This window comes from Caenorhabditis briggsae (assembly GCF_000004555.2).
Source record: "Caenorhabditis briggsae complete genome, chrIV, whole genome shotgun sequence".
NCBI classification, from domain to species: Eukaryota; Metazoa; Nematoda; class Chromadorea; order Rhabditida; family Rhabditidae; genus Caenorhabditis; species Caenorhabditis briggsae.
Genome location: NC_013487.2, coordinates 14,221,145 through 14,243,050, shown reverse-complemented (window position 1 = coordinate 14,243,050; position 21,906 = coordinate 14,221,145). Strand labels below are relative to the sequence as shown.

Genomic DNA, 21,906 nt, shown 5'->3' with positions numbered 1-21,906 from the left:
GGCCACCATGTTGAAATGACCTAGAAATCGAACCAGGTGAATATCTGACCAATTCTAGGCCATTTTAACATGGTGGGCTAACTTTTGCAAGTTGGGGTTTTCTAGACCACCACTTCAAAATGCCCTAAAAATGGCCTTACATGTCCCTGGGGCGTTTTTTAGACCGTTTTGACATGGTGGCCTAGAAAACTCAATTTGCAAAAGTTAGGCCACCATCCTAAAATGGCCTAGAAACTGGTTTTTCAGTTTTTTGTTCTTAAGCCCCGCCCACTTTTTCTTTAAAAAAATCAATTAAAACACATACAAGGGCGTCTGACAATCGGACATGGGACCATTCATTGAAGACGATGACGTGGGCGGCGGCGAATTGGCTCCGCCCACTTTTCCAGACATTTGAGACAAGACACGAGCATTCAATAGGAGGATTTCAGCAATTAGTGAGCCACCCGCAAATCCGGATAACATGTTACGACAACTGCAAAAATGAGGAAAATATACGGTTTCGATTAGGCCACGCCCCTTTTTGCTTAGGCTCCGCCCACTTTTGAAAGTTTTGAAAACCTTTCAAAACTTTCAAAAGTGGGCGTGGTCTGTCAAAAAGTCGCATTGTACAGATTTTTGAAGATGCAAAATTAATTGGAAATTGTGAAAATTAGGCCACGCCCCTTTTTCCTAGGCTCCGCCCACTTTTAAAGACCATCTCTTTTTGAGGCCACGCCCACTTTTTGGGGGTACTCAGGATATTCGAAAATTCGATTTTCCAAAATCTAGTGTCTTGTAGAATTTTAATAGGCTCCGCCCACATTTTAGGCCACGCCCACATATACGAAAAATCTAGATAATTAGGCTCCGCCCTTTTTTCAAAATCGGAAAAATTCGAAAATTAGGCTCCACCCACTTTTTCGGGTACTCCTCCACATATCCAAAATTCACAAAATTTCAAGATTTAAAAATAGGCCACGCCCACTTTTTGAAAATCAGCAATGATCATTAGGCTCCGCCCACTTCAGGGAAAAAGTGGGCGGAGCTCAAATTGATTTAGTTTTCATTATCATTTCAAATTTCAAAAAAAGGCCACGCCCCTTTTGTTCTAGGCTCCGCCCATTTTTAGAAATTCAAAATTTTGGTTTTGTGAAAAAGGGGCGTGGCGCAAAATAGTGGGCGGAGTCAAAAAACATTATATTCATAAATGAGGGGACTGAATGGGCGGAGCTTATTATTTCGTTTAAAAAGTTGGTGGCTTGGTTGAAATAGGGCGGAGTCAAGGAGGTCCGAATAGAAAAGGGGGCGTGGCTAGCAAAGTGGGCGGAGTCAAAACACGCCAAGAAATATAAAAAAAGGTTAGGAAAACACAGAAAAAACGGGGGTTAGGAAAAGAAATAAAAATTTTTGAAATTTTTGAAAAAATTGAAAAATCTGAAAATCCAATTTTCAGTCAAAAAATGAAAATTTTCAAAAAAATTCAAATTTCTCGGGCGACAAGTATACTGTACCTTCTCAAATGCGAACTACTCGACAGTCCCAAATCGCTGCCAACCGTCCGTTTCCGCTCTTTTACCCGTTGCCACGTGGCAGAATCCGAAGCACGGGCTGGTAAGAGGGTACTTCCTGAGGTCCCACCTCCACCACATCCCGATGAGGATCCTTCCAGGTGTTCTGGAACAATTTCAGACAAAATTTCAGAATTTTCAGAGAAAATTTTTTTTTAAATTTTTTCAAAAAAAAATTTTTCCAAAATTTCAGACAAATTTTCAGAATTTTCAGAAAAAAAATTTTCAAAAAAAAATTTTTTTTTCAAAATTTCGGAAAAAATTTTCAAAAAAAAAGTTTTTTTTTCAAAATTTCAGACAAATTTTCAGAATTTTCAGAAAAAAAATTTTCAAAAAAAATTTTTTTTTTCAAAATTTCGGAAAAAATTTTCAAAAAAAAAGTTTTTTTTTCAAAATTTCAGACAAATTTTCAGAATTTTCAGAAAAAAAATTTTCAAAAAAAAAAGTTTTTTTTCAAAATTTCAGACAAATTTTCAGAATTTTCAGAAAAAATTTTTTTTGAAATTTTTGAAAAAATAGATTTTCAGCCAAATTTGGACTTTTCTAGACCAAAATGTTTCGAAAAATTCAAATTTCGCGCCCAAATCTCTGTAAACCGTACCATATTCACCATAAAGACTACTATCCGAGTGACTTTGTTTCATTTTATCCACTCCAGACGGTCCACCACCACAAATCGGATGTAAACTTTGAGATTTGATTTTCTCCGAATTCTTTTTTTTGTTCAACGTCGTATCTGACAGAATTCTCGGGCGGTCTGAAGACGTCGAGTCTTCTGGTGACGTCTTCTGAAATTCAGATGACGTCATTTGTGAATCCTCGTCGTCGTCATCGCATGCGGTGGATGGTTCTCGGGTGGCGCCGGGCGTTGGTGGGTGTACGGTACCTGGAATTAGACACAGTTCTAAAGTGTCGCGGTTCTGAAACGTCGCAGTTCCAATATGTCGCGGTTATCAAAATTTTGTCCCTGAGGAAATTTTGTCCCTGAGACAAGGAAGGCAGAATTTTTTTTTGGTTGCGAAATGTCATAGTTCTAAAACGTCGCCGTTTTAAAACATCCCGTTTCTAAAACGTCACAGTTCTAAAACGTCGCAGTTGCGAAGTGTCACGGTTCTAAAATGTCGCAGTTCTCAAACACCATGGTTCTACATCGTCGCGGTTCTAGAACGTTCAAGTTGCGAAACGTCGCGGTTTTAAAACGTTATAGCTGCGAAACGTCGTAGTTCTAAAAAGTCGAGGTTCTGAAACGTCGCGGTTCTAAAACGTCGCAGTTCTATGACGTCGCAGTTCTAAAATGTCGCGGTTCTAGAGAGTCACGGTTCCAAAGCGTCATGGTTCTGAAACGTCAACGTTCTAAAATGTTTTCAAACGTCCTTGTTCTAAAACGTCAACGTTCGAAAAAAGTCGCGGTTCTGAAACGTCATAGTTCTAAAACAGCATGGTTCTGAAATGTCGTGGTTTCGAAACGTCGCGGTTCATAATTTTGGATCACTGTAGCCGAAGAGATTACTGTAGAAAAATTCAATACTGTAGTTCACTGATTTTGAGATTACTGTAGTTTGTTTTTCATCAGTCCTAATGATTGTGGTTGTCATAGATTAAGGATTACTGTAGCTTGTGGGAGGAGCTACAGTAATCCACATCCATGAATCCTAAAAATGGGAAGGATTACTGTACCTATAAAATTATCGAGTTTTAGCCATTTTTAGGCCATTTTCAGCTATTTTCATTTGCTATTGTTTTTTTTCAGACTTTTTTGCTCACTTCAAGACTAATTCTGGGGTCATTTTCAGTCATTTTTCGACTATTTCCAGTCATTTTAGCCTATTTTATGTCATTTTTGAGCAAATTTTCGACTATTTTAAGCCAAATTCGACTCATTTTTAGCTGTTTTTAGGCCATTTTCAGCCATTTTAGGGTCATTTTCAGACGTTTTCGACTATTTTTAGCCATTTTTGGGGTCAATTTCAGCCAAATCCAGCCAATTTTCAGCCAAATTCGAAACATTTTTAGCTGTTTTTACACCATTTTAGACGATTTGCAGTCAATTTTTTGCGATTTTCAGCCATTTTTCGACTATATTTAATCATTTTAAGCCATTTTCAGCTATTTTTTTTCAAGTCTGATTTTGGGTCGTTTTTAGCTGTTTTTAGACCATTTTCAGCCAATTTTCAGCCAAAACACTTACCAATCGACGGTTTCTCCAGAATCTCCTCGAAATTCCTCGTGGATTGTGATTGAAAAAGAGCCGAGAGCACGGCGGATGAGCTCGATTGAGAGTGTGAAATGTCGAAAGTCGCTTTACACGAAGAACTTCGAAACTCCTTCCCATCCGATTCTGGTCCCTCTTCTGCTGGTGAGCACGGTGGGGAGCAGGCCGATGAGCTAGACAGATTCGAGTGTGATATCTGCAAAAAATCGATAGTTTGAAGAAAAAAAAATCAATAGTATCTGCAAAAAAAAAATCGATAATTTAGAATTTTCGAGAAAATTCTGGAAAACTTTGATGTTGCAATTTTCCAGAAAAAAAAGTCATTTTTAAAAGTCATTCACTTTTTGAGTATTTTCAAACTACAAACTACAAAAATTGACTACAAACTACACTATCTAGGGATACTGTAGTTTCGAATTTTTGCGAATTTTTATCAAACTTAAAAATGCTTGTAAAATGAACATTTTGGATTACTGTAGGATTACTGTAGATCTTTTATTCAAAGGTTGTACTGTAGAAGGGTTACTGTAGTTGGTATGGATTACTGTAGCTCGTTAAAAAAACAAGTGGAGTACTGTAGTTAGGATAGGTTTACTGTATCTAGGGGTTACTGCAGATTTATTCAAAGGATACTGTAGTTTACTGAGGTACTGTAGATTGGAGGAAGGGGATTACTGTAGATGGGTTACTGTAGTTGATGACACTACAGTATCCCTCTGAAATTCTATAGAGCATACGGTACCATCGATTTTATGGATTACTGTAGTTTGAGGATTACAGTAGGAACAATTTCGGAAAACAATAATTTTTTGATAACTACAGGGTGGCTGAAAAGTATTGAGACACTTGTTATGATGGATCTTGGCACCGTGCCAAGTCGTATTTTCGAAAAGTTTCGTATTATTTCGAAAATAGGGAGCGTATATAAGCCGACATTAGAGCCATTTCCCATCACTTTATCTCTTCACGAAGTTATGCGAGCTTCTCCTCATCGCCAAACCATTGCCAAGCTGTTCAACGACGGCATCTCCACCGGTGACATCGCTCGAAGACTTCTTCTTCCGAGAGCAACTGTCTATCGAGTTGTGCAACAATTGAAAGATCGAGGACATGTGTTGGAGCTTAAGAAAAGCGGAAGACCTCGTACTGTCAACACTCGCCGGACTCGTGGCATCATCAAGAAGAGAATCACACGAAATGATGCGGTCAGCATGAACCAAATGGCTTCATCGCTCGGAATCTCAAGACAATCGGTTCAATCCATTGTGAAAAAGGACTTGGGTCTGAACAGTTATCGGCTCCTTCGTGGCCAATACCTCACAGAACAGTCCAAGAAGAATCGGCTCGAAAAAGCGAAAAAGTTGCTCGACGCACTCAAGGTGCGCCGCCTCTCTGAAGTCATTTGGACTGATGAGAAAATTTTTACGTTGAGCCGCTTCCGAACCGACAGAATGCTCGGCAATTGTTGTCAAAGGACGAAGCAAAGTCCCCAAAACGTCGTCTGGCCAACAAGAGACTTTTTCCAAAGTCAGTGATGGTGTGGGCTGGATTGACGTCGGAAGGTAAAGTCCCATTGGTTTTCATTGATAGAAATGTGAAAATCAACTCGGATGTGTACCAAAAGTTGGTGTTGATGGATGTTTTACGTCCGTGGGTCACTAGCCACTTTGGCCAGCAACCCTTCATTCTTCAACAAGATTGGGCCCCGTCCCATGGCTCGAAATCCACGAAAGCTGTTCTCGACGCTCATTTCCCTGGCTACTGGGGCAAGGACATGTGGCCCGCTTCCTCGCCCGATCTGAATCCACTCGACTTTTCCGTTTGGGGATATTTGGAGGAAAAGGTGATGGCTCGATCGCACCCAAATGTGGATTCACTGAAGACCGCTTTGCTCAAAGCATGGGATGATCTTGACGATGACTACCTCCGGCGCACCGTCGCTTCTGTTCCAGCTCGTTTGAAGGCGTGCATCAAGGCCGAAGGCTCAAACTTCGAATATCTCCTCTGATATCTTTTCTATTACTATCATTTGTTGAAAAAATAAATCTGGTTCTTTTGTTGAAACTCCATTTTTGAAAATACGACAAAAAACAAGTGTCTCAATACTTTTCAGCCACCCTGTACAGTAATCCAAAAAAATAGGGGGGGGGGAGGATTACTGTAGGGGAGTACGGTAATTTCATCTTTTAATCATTTTATGATGTTTTTGGGCTTTTTGGCTCATTTTCATCGGATTTGTAAAAATATGGATAACTGTAGTTATCCTAGGCACCGGTAGGATAGGATTACTGTATCTCGGGTTACTGTAGATTTATTCAAGTTGAAAATTTTGAAAATTTCCAAAAAAATCAGCCAAAAAAACTGCGAAAAAAAGTAGGCCACGCCCACTTTTCCTTTTGTTGAAAATTACGATTTTCGACTCGTTTCAGTCAGTTTTTGGTCATTTTTGGACCATTTTAGGCCATTTTTCAGAATTTTTGATCATTTTTAGCCACTATTAGACCATTTTTAGACCATTTTTGGACCATTTTTGGACTATTTCTGGTCATTTTTTAACCATTTTAGGCCACTTTTGGATCAATATTGGTAATTTTTGGACGATTTTTTGACCGATTTTGTGCTAAAAAACAGCTAAAGAACTGGGGAAAAAATTAGGCCACGCCCACTTTTCTGGAAGCTCCGCCCTTTTAATCATTTTTGGACCATTTTCGGCCAATTTTGGACCAATTTTTCGCCAGTTTTCGGTTCGATTGCTCACCCTTAAAACACTGGGGGTCGTTTTGCTGCGTTTCTTTCGAAATCTCTCCCTCCTCGTGCACGCCGTATTGTTGGTCGTCGTTGTCTCTCGATAGTGCTGATTGATGCCCTTCTCAGCCATCAGAATCACTTCCCGTAGTGCTTTTTTGAGAGAATTCGCTCGATTCACCACAGAATCCTCGTTTTTTCGCCTATTTTGTAGCATCTCATCGCCTGTGGAGCATTCGTCATCGTCTCCTGGCTCGAATCCCGACTCTTCTAGATTATTCGAATCCTCTTTCAGCGATTTCATCAAACGATCCAGTTTTCCGAGCAGCGTGTTACAGCTGAAAATTTTGAAAAAATGCTCGGAAATTGGCGAAAAATCGGCTGAAAATTAGCTATTTTCAGCTTTTTTTTTTTTGGAAGCTCCGCCCATTTCCCAAAAAAGGGGCGTGACAAAAAAAAATAGAAAATATACCACGCCCACTTTTCCCTAGGCTCCGCCCACTTTTCAGGGCATTCAAATATCTGCATTTCTAGACGTTTCAACATGGGAAATTTACTATTTTCTGAAGCTCCGCCTTTTTTTTTCTAGAAAAGGGGCGTGGCCAGAAGTGGGCGGAGCCCCGAAAGAAACATTACCAAAAGTCGGGATGGGGGACTAAATGGGGGGGGGCGTGGCCTTCTTCTTTTATGACATAAATGGATGGCACATGGGGGCGGAGCCGAGAGATAGCAATAAGAAAAGGGGGCGTGGCCAGAAGTGGGCGGAGCCCCGAAAGAAACATTACCAAAAATCGGGATGGGGGACTAAATGGGGGCGTGGCCTTCTTCTTTTATGACATAAATGGATGGCACATGGGGGCGGAGCCGAGAGATAGCAATAAGAAAAGGGGGCGTGGCCAGAAGTGGGCGGAGCCCCGAAAGAAACATTACCAAAAATCGGGATGGGGGACTAAATGGGGGCGTGGCCTTCTTCTTTTATGACATAAATGGATGGCACATGGGGGCGGAGCCGAGAGATAGCAATAAGAAAAGGGGGCGTGGCCAGAAGTGGGCGGATCCAAATTTTTTGAAAAAAAATGCTTTCGATTTTTTTATAAAATTTTCAGGTCCAAAATTAAGCTTCCCCCATTTTTCCCAATTTCAAAATATCGATTTTTCAAAATTAGGCTCCGCCCACTTTTTGAGAATTGGGCGGAGTTAAATTTTTCGAATTTTCTTTAAACAAATTTTTAAAAATTTAAATATGGTATTTTTTGTGGGCGGAGACCTAATTTTTAAGAAAAAAACCATCCAAAATCGCGAAAGNTAAGTCCCGCCCACTTTCTNACATAATCTAAAAATAGACTCCGCCCACTTTTCAATTTCAAAAAACTTGAATTTCGAAAACAGACTCCGCCCACTTTTCAATTTCAGAAACTTGAATTTCGAAAATAGGCTCCGCCCACTTTTTTCAAAATTTCAGACAGAAAAATTATAAATTAGGCTCCGCCCACTTTTGAGTTTTTTCGATTTTTGTCGAATTTTCGGAGTTTTTTGAATCAAAAATTTTCGATTTTTCAAAAATTAAGCTCCGCCCCCTTTCGACCTACTTCTCAGTCATCGTATCAGTCGTCTGCCGTATCGTCTCATCTCCATCATCCAGACTCAAATTTTTCGATTCAGATTCTTCTGAATTCTGTGACGTCATCTGACCCTTCTCCTCTTCATTGCTCAGCATATTCTGATTGCTCATGCTAGAATACGTTCCCGACACATTGTGGACCAACTCTCGAATCGTTTGACACAGTTGCTGTGCCGCGTGGATGATATCCTGTGATTGCTCAGCGTCCAAAAACACCGTACCCTCTCGATCACCAGCTCCTCATAGCGACGGACCGCATCGGCTTGTGGACCTAAAAAATTTTGAATTGTGGGGAAATTAGGCCACGCCCACTTTGAGAATAAGGCAAAAATTGAGAAAAATCGATCAATTTTGAGCCAAAAACGACAACTTTTCTCTAAGCTCCGCCCCTTTCTGAGTCAGTTTTGGGACCTTTTTTTTCTGAAAAATTAGGCCCCGCCCACTTTGAAAATAGCGGGAAATCGTTAAAAACGAAAAAAGTCGTACTATTATGTGCCGAAAACCGGCTGAAAAATGAAACAAATCAAGCCACGCCCACTTTTCATCGAAGCTCCGCCCCTTTTTTGGAGATTTTCCCACGTTTTTAGCCCATTTTTTTCCAAAACTTCAGTATTTTCTAATTAGGCCACGCCCCACGGAAATAATTATTGAAAAATTCACAGAGAAATGAGACTAATTAAGCCACGCCCACTTTTCTCTTAAGCTCCGCCCCTTTTAGGTCAGTTTTTCCGTCGATTTAGGCCATTTTGGATCATTTTTCGAAAATGAAATATTCGGCCACGCCCACTTTTTCTATCGAAGCTCCGCCCCTTTTGATTGATTATAGGTAAATTTTCGGACCATTTTTTTTTTCAAAAATTTCACTTTTTTTGGGCTGGAAAATAAGGCCACGCCCACTTTCCTCTTCAAGCTCCGCCCCTTTTTTGGGCTAGTTTCAGTCATGTTTGGGTCATTTTCAGCCGTTTTTCGACGATTTTTCACGCTTTATCAAATGAATAAATTAGGCCACGCCCCCTTTTTCAGTCAGTTTTGGGTCGTTTTAGGCTATTTTCGGCCAGTTTTTGACCGATTTTTCTGATTTTTTGGTCATTTTCAGTCGAATAGGCTTATTTAGTCCGATTCTGGACCATTTTAAACCGATTTTTCGCCCAATTTGGACCAAATTGCTCACCCTCAATCGCCAGCACACTCCACCGGTCCAACATTTTCGTGTGTGCCCGTTCCATGGTTCGTACCACTTGCGGCAGTAGGGTATCATCATAGAACGCGTGTCCCCAACCCAGCACACGAGCCAAATCGTTGCCAGTTCCAAGCGGGAGGATTGCCAATTGACACTGAAACATTTTGAGCGAAATTTAACAAATTTTAAGCTGAGCAATGGCTAAAAATTCAAAAATTCCAGAAAAATCGGTGATTAAAATCGATGTTTTCAGTTGAAAATGACCTAGAAACTGAAAAATCTCGATTTTTTGAAAACTAGGTCATGACCTAGAAAATCCGAAAATTAGGTCATGGCCTAGAAAATCCAACAAATTGGGTCATGGCCTAGAGCACCCAAAAATTAGTTCATGACCTAGAAAACCCAAAGAACTAGGTCATGGCCTAGAAAACCCAAAGAACTAGGTCATGGCCTAGAAAACCCAAAGAACTAGGTCATGGCCTAGAAAACCCAAAGAACTAGGTCATGGCCTAGAAAATCCGAAAAATTAGGTCATGGCCTAGAAAATCCAAAAATTAGTTCATGACCTAGAAAACCCAAAAATTAGGTCATGGCCTAGAAAATCCAAAGAACTAGGTCATGACCTAGAAAATCCGAAAAATCGATTTTCCACTTTTTCTGGGTCATTTTTTGCCAATTTTTCAGATTTTTAGGTCATTTTTGGGTCAATTTTCTTGATTTTTTGTGTCAAATTCTCAATTTTTCACACAAAAAACTCACTTTAGAATGCAAATTGAGCCTGTCGAATGCGCTTAGCACCCATCCGACAGTTCCGTCACCGCCACACACGAGAACACGAAACGATTCGAGTTGCGAGAAGAATGTTAGTCTGGAAATTGGATTTTTTTGAAATTTTTCAAAAAAAATTTTTTTTTGAAAATTTCAATTTTCGGCTATTTTTAGCTCATTTTTTCAGCCAAATTTCAGCCAAACTCACGCAAAATCGGGTCCCGTCGCGATGATATCAAAAACCTGAATGGGATTCAGAATCCGCCGGAACTTTTTGATAATTCGTTGTCCCTGACTATCACCCGATTTCGCGTTGATTAGTACAATCAGTGGGCTGCCACCGGGAAGTCCGTCGCCTCCTGGAAATTTGAAATTTTCAGATTTTTTGAATTTTTGAAAAAAAAAATTTTTTTTTTCAAAAAATTTGAATTTTCGAGTTTTTCCTTGAGAACTGGACATTTCAAATGTATCCCATCAAATTGGAATTTGAAAATGCTTTAAAATGAGCTCAAACTCGACTAGGCTCCGCCCATTTTGAAATTTCACCCGGACACGTGACGCCCGACCGCGACGCACGACTGGAACATCAAAGTGGGCGGAGCTTAGTCGAGTTTGGGCTCATTTCGAAGCTTTCATTAAGATAAGTAAGAAAAACACACTAATTTTTGAAAAAAAAAACTGATTTTCAGCCAAAAAAAAGCTGAAAAATCAAAAATTTCAAGAAAAAAATTTTCAGCCAATTTTCAGTTTTTTTTTCCCGATTTTTTCGCCATTGCTCATCCTTCACCTACCGTATGCCTCCTCTCTCAACAACGCCGTTCCATTGGGACTGACCGATTTCAGTGCCAACGGAGAAATGACTGAAAGTGCCGAATGACCCAAACTACACGAACGGGCGAGCTGAGCAATGCACGTGTCATGGACACAGCAGCCACACCAGATGCAACGATAATCCTGGAAATTTGAAAAAAAGTGAATTTCGCGGTCGGGCGGGAATTTGAAAATTTCAAAAAAAATTCAATTTTGCAAAATTTAGACCAAGACATTTAAAAAATTTGCGAAAAATTCCGAAAATTTCAAATTTCGCGGGGCGAATTCGGTCGGGCGGGAATTTGAAAATTTCCAAAAAAAAATTTTTCGGTTTCAAAAATCGCTCTTTTCCTCAACGTTTTAAGCATTTTCAATCTGCAAAATGGGCATTTTCATGAATTTCGGACTCTTTAGATTAGGCGGGAATTTGAAATTTTCGAAAAAAAAAATTTTTTTTCAATTTTTCTAAAATTCCTAAAATTCAGAAATTCTGAAAATCCAATAAATCAAAAAATCAGAAATTCAAAAATTAAAAAATTCCGAAGTTAAAAAATTCAGAAATTCAAAAATTCGAAAATTCAAAAATTTCAAAATTTCGAAAAAAAAAGATTTCTAGACCAAAATTTACTGTTTCAAACCAAATATTTGGCTTTAAAATTCTAAAATTAACATTGAAAATCATGTAAAATTTCGAAAAAAAAATTTTTTTGACTGAAAATGGCTGAAAATTTGCTTGGAACAAGCCAATTTTGGCTCAAATCGACAATGTTTTTTTTTTTCAAAAAAAAAATTAAATTGCCGCCAAAATCAAATAAAAAACCCCCGACATACCACCAATTTCCGCACCGAACCACACGGTTTTTCGCAAACCGAGCATTTCGCTGGCATCGGGAGGTTCCCTTCCATCCATTGATGGGGTAGAAGGGTATTCTCAGGGCTGATGAATTGTAAATGTTGGGGAATCGATGATTGGTTGGTCCATTTGCACGGCTCCGTCACACTATCACGACATTTTCGGTGCGCTTTCACTTTGCAAACTGCAAAAATATGAGAATTTTCTAGGCCCACTGTCTGTCTGTATGTCCGGATGTCCATTTTATGCGTTTTAATCGGAAATTCGGTCACTTTTAAGCTGTTTTATTTGTGTGTCTGTGTGTCCGGATGTCCAGATTTTGATGATTTTTCGACCGTTTTCGGCTATCTTTGGCTTGAAAAGCCACAAAAATTGGAATTTTTATGTGTGTCTGTGTGTCCGAATGTCCATTTCAGCGCGTTTTTTTTGGCCAATTTTAGGCCGTTTTAACCGGAATGGCCTAATTTTTCATGTCCTAATTTTTGGATTTTCTAGGCCATGACCTTATTTTCGAATTTTCTAGGCCATGACCTAGATTTTTGGGTTTTCTAGGCCATGGCCTAGTTTTTTGAATTTTCGAGGCCATGGACTAGTTTTTTGAATTTTCGAGGCCATGACCTAGTTTTTTAGATTTTCGAGGCCATGACCTAGTTTTTTAGATTTTCTAGGCCATGACCTACTTTTTGGGTTTTCTAGGCCATGACCTAGTTTTTTGGATTTTCTAGGCCATGACCTAATTTTTGGATTTTCTAGGCCATGACCTTTCTAGGCCATGAGTTTGTCGGATTTTCTAGAAAAATCGATTTTTGAACGTTTTTGGCACAAAAAACTAAAAACAATTGGAATTTTTCTGTTTGTCTGTGTGTCCGGATGTCCACTTTAATTTTTTTTGAATTTTTAATTGTTTCAAAAATCACAAAATTCGAAACAAAAAAATTCATATTCGTATTTTTTTGGCTGAAATTTTCAGCCAAAAAAAGCCCCAATAAACTGCTTACCATCACAAGTGTAACCGTGCCATGGGACACCGTTCAGCTTCTCTCGACAATAATTACAAAATGTGGGTCGTGGATGATTGGTTTCTGTCCAGTGGTGATGGCCAGACGTGCCTTCTAGAAGAGCGACGAGCGGGCCGGAAGCCTGGAATTTTTCGAAAAATCGATTTTTTAAATTTTCAAATTTGAAAAAAAAATTTTTGAAAAAAAATTTTATTTGAAAATTTCATTTTTATCGATTTTTGAACAATTTTGTCCAAAAATCGTACTTTTTGAAACTTGTTTTTGCTCATTTTTGGTTATTTTTCCACTTTATCGATTTTTCGAAAAATCGATTTTCGGGCTATTTTCACTAATTTTTTGACTATTTTTCTTCGATTTTTCGGTGTTTTTTATCGATTTTTGAGCGATTTTCTAATTATCGATTTTTCAAAAAATCGATTTACAGCAATTTTTTGAAAACCGATTTTCTGGTTATTTTCAGCTATTTTTGGCTGTTTTTCATCGATTTTTCAACATTTTTTCGAATTATCGACTTTTGTAAAAATCGATTTTTCAATCAATAATCACCTTCTCAGGTAAATTATCCTTTGCGGTGAGTAGAGCCTGTTTCCATGCCTCTTGCTCGTCATTTTTACTAATTTTCGTTTCCTCATCCTCACAATCATCGTCGTGACGTCGAACCATTCACTAATTAGGGGGGAGGGTAATTAAGAGAGTAATTAGGGTGGCTAATTGGGGGGAAGAGGAGGTTTTGGGTCCCGCAGCGAAGAGAGAAGGGGCTGAAAATTGATTTTTTGTAGTTTTTTTTTGGGAATATTAGAGGCAAAAAGAGAAAAATTCGAAAATTCTGGGCGGGAAATTGAAATTTTGAGCGAAAATAGAGAAAAAAAAAGATTTTTCAAAAATTTTTATTTCAAAAATTCCAATTTTTAGGCGGGAATTTGAAGTTTTTTGAAAAAAAAACGAAAAAAAAATGTTTTTTTTCGAAAATTTTCAAAAAAAAATTTCGGTTTCAAATTTTTCAAAAAATCTGGCGGGAATTTGAAAAAATTCGATCTTCCTTGTATTCATTTTTGAAATTTTTGAAAATTCCGATGAAAAACAATGATTTTGAGGTGATTAGCAGTGGAGCGCACTTGCTGACTCGGGAAATTTTGAAAATTTCGAATTTAAGGCTTTTTTAATGGATTTTCTTCCATAAAATCGATTTTATCAGAAGAAAACCCTTTAAAATCAGCCTCAAAATCGATTTTTTCAAATTTCCCAAGTCAGCAAGTGCGCTTCATTGCTAATCAACTCAAAATCGCCATTTTCATCGGAAATTAACAACTTCTCTGTGTGTCTGTTTGTCGGGATGTCCAAATCTGACTTTTGAAGACATTTTTTAGTAATAAAATTTCAAAAAAATCAACTTTCCAGCCAGAAAAAAACCAGCTGAAAATCTGAAAATCTTCAAATCCAAGGAAAAAAAGACAGGTGAAGCTTCTTTTCCCTTTCAGATGACGTCAAACCGAATAGGAGGAAAAATCCGCGACACTATGGGAAAAAAGTAATGGGAAAACAATTTTCCCTGCTTTTTTTGCCTATATTATGTCTATGGAAACCGAGAGATAAGAGGAATAGAGAAAGTGGGCGGAGCTTTGGGGAAAAGGGGTGGAGCCTATTTTTTTTTGAATTTGAAAAAAATTTGAGCGATTTTCAATGGCTGAAATGTTTAAAAATTCGATTTTTTAATTGAAAAAAGGGGATTATTTGACAAATTAATTTTTTAAAAATTTTGTTAAAAAAAATTTTTTTTTTCAAAAATCCAAATTTTTATCTTCGAATTTTTCTTCGCATTTTTTTCTGATTAGGTGTATACTGATTATATTTTTCGCCCCCATTTGATATGATTATTTTCAGCTTCTTCATTTTTATTATTATCTTTTTTTGTTGTTTTTCATATCACCTCTCGACCACATAACACCCCACTCATTCGATTTTTTTTTGCGTTTTTTATTAAAAAATTCAAAAAATTCTGTAAACACCACTACGACAGAATGCAGAATTTTCTAGTTTCTGATAAATCAAAAGTCAGAAAAATTGTGTTTCTGTCTTTTTTTTTGCAAAATGAGTGGGTGAAGTACAAAGAAAGACTACAAAAACACAAAAGTCAGAAGAATAATTGTGGAAAATCGGCTGAAAATAGCGGAATAATTCAAAAAATTCGGCTTCCCGGCGAATAAAAACTTATTGTCCTCGAGGAGTACACGAAATGGGTCAGAAGAAAAAAGTGCGGGGAATTGAAAAATGATAATTTTTGAGGCTTAAAAACGCTGAAAATCTCGATTTTCAGCAGGTTTTTTTCGGTAATTTTCCGGTGAAAAATCCGAAAAATCGCAAGAAAATCGTCGAAAATTATCAAAAATCATTGAAAATCGAGGAAAAATCAAAATTTTGAGAATTTTACTGTAGTTTTCGTGTCGAGACCTGAAAATCATCAGAATTCCTCGATAAATCGCTAAAAAGGTTATAAATCAGATCTAATCGCCAGAAAAATCTACCGAAATTTGCATGAGACACAAATTATCAAGGTTTTTGATCTGACATCGAAAAATATTCATCAAACGACAAAAAACCCATTTTTCGGTGTGAATTTTCAAATTTATAGCGATTTTCAAGTGAAAATAGGTCAAAAATTCCAAAAAAAACCTTTTTCCCGCGCGTTTTTCCTACAGTATTCTTTCTACAGTAACAAAGTGAGCGATAGAGCGTATTTACCTCAAATTCTTTAAATAAAGTTCGGGTTTTCGACAATTTCTATGTTTTCAGGTGTATTTTACTCAAAAAAATTGAGAAATTTTGAAAAATTTTCAAATTCAAAGCCTTTTTCCCGATAAAAATAGGTTTTTGGCGGTAGAGCGCGTTTGCATCGGAACATTAACCTAGTTTCGATTTTTGGTAAGCTGAAAACGAAAGAGAACAAGGTTCCGTTGTTTTTTAGGTGTATTTTCCTCAAAAAGTGACAAAATTCGCAAGTACGTTTTCAAGAATTTTGAATAGAGAATCTTCTAGAAATGCACTTTTTCGGAAAAAAGAATCTTCCAGAAAATCCAGAAACCCAGGTATACACCTAGGCTGCGTCTTCGACCCCATTTCAGGAAAAAATGAAGAAGACGGGGGTCGTGTTGGACACAGAAGCGAGAAAAAAGAAGAAGAAGAAGCGATGAAAAAAAACGAAATGGTGTGGATGGAGAGGTCTCTCTCTCTCTCTCTCTCTCTCTCTCTCTCTTTTCCTTTTCCCTGTGGGTGGAAAAAACTGGGGGTGAGACATATAACTGGGAGTAGTGGAAAGAAATACGGGGCCCCCCGACCCTACGAGAGACAGTACACGGATCGAAGAGATTCAGACGGCACAAAGCGATTCCCGAGAGACAGAGAGACGCAGAGGGTGGGAGATGATGACCCGTGGAGAGAGGGAGAAAAAGAGACACACTTTGTCGTTCCTGGGGCCAAAAGGGCGTATCTCTGGATTCGAAGAGAGAGAGAGAGAGAGAGAGAGAGAGAGAGAGAGCTCAGGATCTACGAGAGATTATTGAGGACAGAGACACGCAGAGTGAATAGAGGGGGGAGAACAGTGGCAATATAGGAAGGATGAAGAGGATATGAGGAGGATGGATGAGAGAGAGAGAGGCTTCTCCCTCTCCAACCCACTTCATATTTTGTATCTTTCTATAGGCCTCTCTTAATCCCTCTAGACTCAGAGTGTTCCAAGTGTTCCAAATCTGTCTGTTTGTCTGGATGTCCGCGAATCTTCCCCCTCCTACCGTACCGCCACGCAACCTGTCATCTTTGAGCCCATATATCTCGGTTTCTGTAAAAGATATCAGAAAGTGACCAACTAGCAAAATGCTTATAATAATATCAGTAACATTTTATTAGTAGATTACTTTCTGATATCTGCTACAGTAACCGAGATAATTAAGCGCAAAGTAGATGGGTTGGATGGCGTTCTATTAGATGTTTTACGGTATGCTAGGACCATAGAGATTGTCTAGCTAGCTGAATTTCAAATTTTGGAAATTTCTAGAAATATTACAGTTATGAAGTTGAAAGAATTTATTAGAGCCCAATGGTATGTCTGTCTGTAGATCTGTCTATTTGTCCGGATGTCCAAAAGTGATCCTTCAGTTTTTCTTCCTTTTTCGTATTGGAAAAAATCACTGTTTTTGAAAAACTCTTAATTCAGAAAGTTGAAATTTAGCAAATAAGAAATCGAAATATGCAGAATTCCGAAATTCAGAAATTACAGGAAAATCAGAAATTCCAAGTTTTCATAGAATTCCAAATAGTCAGAAATTTGAAAAATTCAAATTTTCGAAAAAAAAGTCCCGGATTCCGAAATTACAAATTTTCATAAAGTTGAAAAATTCAGAAATTTCTAAAAATTCAAGAATTCTCACACACATTTTGGGGGATCAAATGGATCCTAGAAAGCCCGAATGACGTCTGTCTGTTTGTCTGTTTGTCCGGACAAGGTTTTCAGCCTTCACTTATCATTAAATATTTGGCTTCAGAAAAAATGTGTAATTTTTGAAACAGTGAATTTTTTTCGAATTTTTAGGAATCCAATTTTTTTTGACTTTTGGATTTTTTTTTTGGTTCTTTAGCATTCTGGATTATGCTTTTTACAAGAATTGAAAATAATGTTGAAGCTTAGTTACTGTTTCCCAAAATTCTATAACAGTCGAATCAGGTTTTCTAGAAGTTTCAGAAATATTAGAATTCGATGAAAATGAAGAAAATTGTAAAAAAGTTCCAAATAAGAAAGATTTACTGTTGAAATAGGCAAAAGGCAAAAATCCCAAAAATTGCTCCTATCATTCTTTTTAAAGGTGGGGGGACAGGAGATTTTTCGTAGTTTTTTTGTAGCTAGAGTATGCATTCTACCGTCACGGTGTACAACGCTTAATGTCACTCTGCGTACAGCTGTCGTCCTCGCCTTCATGTATGCAATCGGGCGTGCGCTTTCTTTTTGCCCGCGTGGCTCAGTCGGTAGCGGCGCCGCACCCTCAATCCTCGCCTTCACAAGTTCAACTCCTCGAGGGGCATCTTTGAACGAAATTCCGAGAACATTATTTTTTTCATGTCCCCCCACCTTTAACAATTTTCTCTGGGTAAAATAATTCCGATTGGGGCGATTTTTGAAATTTTACTATATTCAAGAGTCTGGATCTCGGCTGTCAAGTATTCGATCATTTTGAAAACTTTGGAGGGTATAAAACAGGCCTAGATTGAGAACTTTGCATTTACAGAATTTTTCGAAAATTCCTATTTTTTCCGATATGAGGCAATTTCTGAAAGACACCCGCTTTGCTCTTTTTTTTGTACTGAAAAAACTAGGAATTTTCGAAAATTCTGTGAATGCAAAATTTTCAATCTAGGTCTGTTTTAGACCCTCCAAAATTTCCAAAATGATCGGAACCTTGAGAGCCGAGCTCCAGACTCTGAAAATTGGTTGGAAATCAACTGGAAAACAGGTTTTCGAATATCTTATTGATTGGTACTGTAACTCTAATAAAGGAAACTTCACATTCCAAGACTGATAATTTCATTGAAGTTATTGTTTCATAATTTGATATCAATAATATCATTTTTTATAAATTCCAAACATGTCATAATTCGGTGGAACAGAACATTTTTAAAAATGCCAATAAGATAGATTCAATAAAAAATTTTACTGCTGAAAATATTTTTAAGAATTTCAGTTTCAAAATTTTTTGAGAGTTGTTTCTGCCTAGCCCCATTTTTTGAAAACTATTGACAACTAGATGAATTCTTGAAACAGAAAAAAATTGAAGCGAAAATTTGAATTTTGAAGAACAATGCAGCGCGAACATCCGGAAAAAAATTGGTCCAGAATTTTTCGATTTGTCTGAAAATTTCAGAGTATCCTGAACAAAACGTGAGCATCATTTTTGTAATTGGCCACATTTCTGTAAGAATTCAACAAAGCGAGATGAGCGGGTTTCCAGTTGCTCAGGTTGCAAATGGCATATCTCATCAGAATGGAATTTTGCAAAAAAGTTGCCAATTTGAATTTTTCAGACAAATTGGAAAATTCTAGACTATGTACACACTACCGCTATTACGATTACTTTAAAAGGTTCCAAGATGATTGGGAAGTTGTGAAAATGGATAAATCTTATACTTACTACCCTCTAGGGTCATGAGAATACATGAAACAGAAAAAAAAGTTTCCTAAAACTTTTATCTCTGTAATAGTGGCTGGAACTAATGTGACTGCTCTGAAAATCTTTCAGTAACTAATTTCAGAAGTTTCCAGGTGAAAATAGCAACCATTTTTGTTTGTCTTGTTGGCCGATACTGTAAGTCAGAATATGAAATGCAATGAAAACAATTTAAGCGTAATATGGAATGATATTGAATTAAAACAATATTTGACAAGCTATATGAATTTTTGAAACAGAAATAAATAATTCAAAAGGGTAAATTTCTGAAAATTCAAAAAACGTATTACAATGGTTATACAGAAATGTCCCGTGAAAAAGTTGTCAAGATATTTTTTTTGCTTGACTGAAAATTTTAGAGTATACTGAACAAAACTTGAGCATCATTTTTGTAATTGACCACATTTTTGTACAAACTGAAGGAAACGAGATAAGCGGTGTTGAAGTTGAACAACTAGCCTTTTGGGCATATCTCATCAGAGTGGAATTCGGCCAAAAAGATGTCAATTACAAAATTAAAGCTTTATTTTTGTTCAGTATACTCGGAAATTTTCAGACATAACTAAAAATTCTACACTACTCTTATTTATTACCAGCAAGCTGGTGCGCCTTCGGCGCGATTCACTTTTTGAAAACGGATTTGGAATCAGGAAAATGTCAGCTTTCAGTTGATATAGGTCACCACCCGTATCGCCACTCCCGAGTCGGGGTCTTCCCTAGTGAAATGTATTTATCTATTATAGTAAAAAAATCATTTGAAAATTACAATAAAAGCTGAAACAGAAAAAAAAATCATTTCGATTTTTTGCCGTTTCAAATTTTAACTATTTAATCTATCCTAAATAAAAAACGTTGCTGCGAGATCTTCACAGTTAACTTGAAAACTAATAAAAATTGGAGATTTTCTAATACGTAAAAGTGGCTGAAACTAGTATGATTAATCTGAAAATCTTCAAAGACAAATTCCAGGTGAAAAAAGCTCAAAAATTGAAAGCTTCCCGATTTTTGCTTTAAAGAGAGTTTGCAGGAAAGTGCGCTCTACGGTGATCCCATTACAATAGAGCGCGTTTGCAAATTCTCTAATCTGCACGAGTAGGCTGTGCTGAATGGATCTCTCCTCGTTTGATTACTCGGATTACAGAATTATGAATGAAGGGGGATAAAGAAGACGTCGTCTTCTTTTCCATTCTGAAGGATTTGCTCTCTCCAAATCCGATCAAAACCAAAAAGTAGTAGTTGTACTAATGCGAAAAAGACAAATTCAAATGACGTCGTAAAGCGGTTTGAGAGAGCATCTGGGATGGGATCTAAATGACTAGATGTTCTGGGGAAAGTGGGCGGAGATTTTATGAAAGATCAAATATAAGATTTTAAGGAAGAAAACCTAGGGATCTATCCTAGAACTACAGTGATCAAACACCTTCGCCTGCTTCAGGCTTCTAGACGTTTCCTAGATTTTGTTGAATTCTTCACACTCCTGAGAACATCGGGCTATTCCAGAAGCTTCAATGTTTTCTGTCTAAGGTTACTTTTGAAACAGCAAGCTTTTGTTTAAAAAATATTTCCATAAACGCTCCGATAGAAAGCCTCCCTAACCATGAACGTTGAGCTCAATTATCTCAGTTCCTGTGAAAGATATCAAAAAGTTTTCAACTGATAAAATAATTGTGATATTATGATAAACATTTCGTTAGTTGACTACTTCGTGATATCTTTCACACGAACCGAGATATATGAGCTTAAAGTTCACCTATCGAAATTACGTTATTACGAGAAAAGGAAGGAAAAGGAAATAAAAGAAATATCTAGGGACCAAATAGGGAAAAACGAAGGAAAGGGAAAAAGGGGAAAAATCTGTTGAATTTTCTGAGGGATCTATGCTAGAAGTACAGTAATCAGCAAACAATTTGATAGACAGACTTCGAGAAGTTTCTAGAAGGCAGAAAACAAAGATGAGATATTCCAGAAACGTCAATTTTTCCTGTCAAGCGTAATTTTTGAAACTGTAAATTATTAGCACATCCAAAAAGTAAAATGTCCATGTTGAGCTGATTTATCTCAGTTCCTGTGAAAGATATCAAAAATGTGTCAACTGATAAAATGTTGCTGATATTATGATAAATAATTTATTAGTTGACCATTTTCTGATATCTTTTAAAGGAAGTGAGATGTATCAGCTCAAAGTTAGAAGTTAGGGAAAGGACCATGTAATACAGGTTTTACGCCAGTTTTACGGCACAAAACCTATTTTTCTGTTGATTTTCAGCTTTTTCGACCATTTTCAGGGGTCAGAGCTCGACTGTCATGTTCCCAATCGCTTTGAAAATTTTGGAGGGTGTAAAACAGATTGTCAACTTTGCATTCACTGAATTTTTTGAAATTTCCTTTTTCCGATTTCCGAAAGACACTGGTTTTATTCATGTTTTCAGTATAAAAACGGTAAAAAAAAGGGATTTACAAGTACTATCGATGGAACAAAAAACAACGAACGATCAAAAGCTTATGAGAAGTTTTGAAACAGCAATTTTTAAATCGAAATGTTTTCTGCAACTTATCATGGCAGTTCGAGATTCAGATGAAAACGAAAACTACCGCAATGAAAGTATCAAAATTTTTCTATTTATTTCCTTTGTTTTCACAATCAAGAAAAAGTGATGCGCTCCTTTAAATTGCTTAAAATAAGATAACCCAAAAAAAAAAACCCAGGCATTACGAGCCAATTTATCTCAGTTCCTGTGAAAGATAACAAAAAGTGGCAAACTGATAAAACGTTCATCATATGGAAACAATATTTTGTTAGTTGATATTTTTTAAATATCTCTTACAGTAACCAAGATAAATTGAGTCAAAGTTAGGGAACCTTTTACTACGGTATGTCACTAGGGATCCATAAAAGACTGCATATCTCCCTTGTACGACGTTACTCAAAAAAATGGTCC

At 37.3% G+C, this 21,906-nt stretch overlaps 1 protein-coding gene across 1 annotated transcript in view; it reads right to left on the bottom strand.

The window, feature by feature from the left end:
* The window catches only part of Cbr-dgk-4, a gene marked incomplete at both ends in the record, with an annotated part of 29,970 nt that extends 16,549 nt beyond the window's left edge, over positions 1-13,421 (bottom strand). Inside the window, 14 exons of the mRNA XM_045236175.1 lie at positions 305-561; positions 1,478-1,656; positions 2,152-2,436; positions 3,739-3,958; positions 4,563-4,622; positions 6,521-6,845; positions 8,097-8,367; positions 9,300-9,462; positions 10,068-10,176; positions 10,285-10,435; positions 10,868-11,030; positions 11,718-11,923; positions 12,738-12,879; positions 13,305-13,421. Coding sequence (XP_045092418.1) covers positions 305-561; positions 1,478-1,656; positions 2,152-2,436; positions 3,739-3,958; positions 4,563-4,622; positions 6,521-6,845; positions 8,097-8,367; positions 9,300-9,462; positions 10,068-10,176; positions 10,285-10,435; positions 10,868-11,030; positions 11,718-11,923; positions 12,738-12,879; positions 13,305-13,421 — 2,648 coding nt within the window. The remainder of the gene's footprint in view (positions 1-304; positions 562-1,477; positions 1,657-2,151; positions 2,437-3,738; positions 3,959-4,562; positions 4,623-6,520; positions 6,846-8,096; positions 8,368-9,299; positions 9,463-10,067; positions 10,177-10,284; positions 10,436-10,867; positions 11,031-11,717; positions 11,924-12,737; positions 12,880-13,304) is intronic.
* Between the last annotated feature and the right edge of the window lie 8,485 nt (positions 13,422-21,906).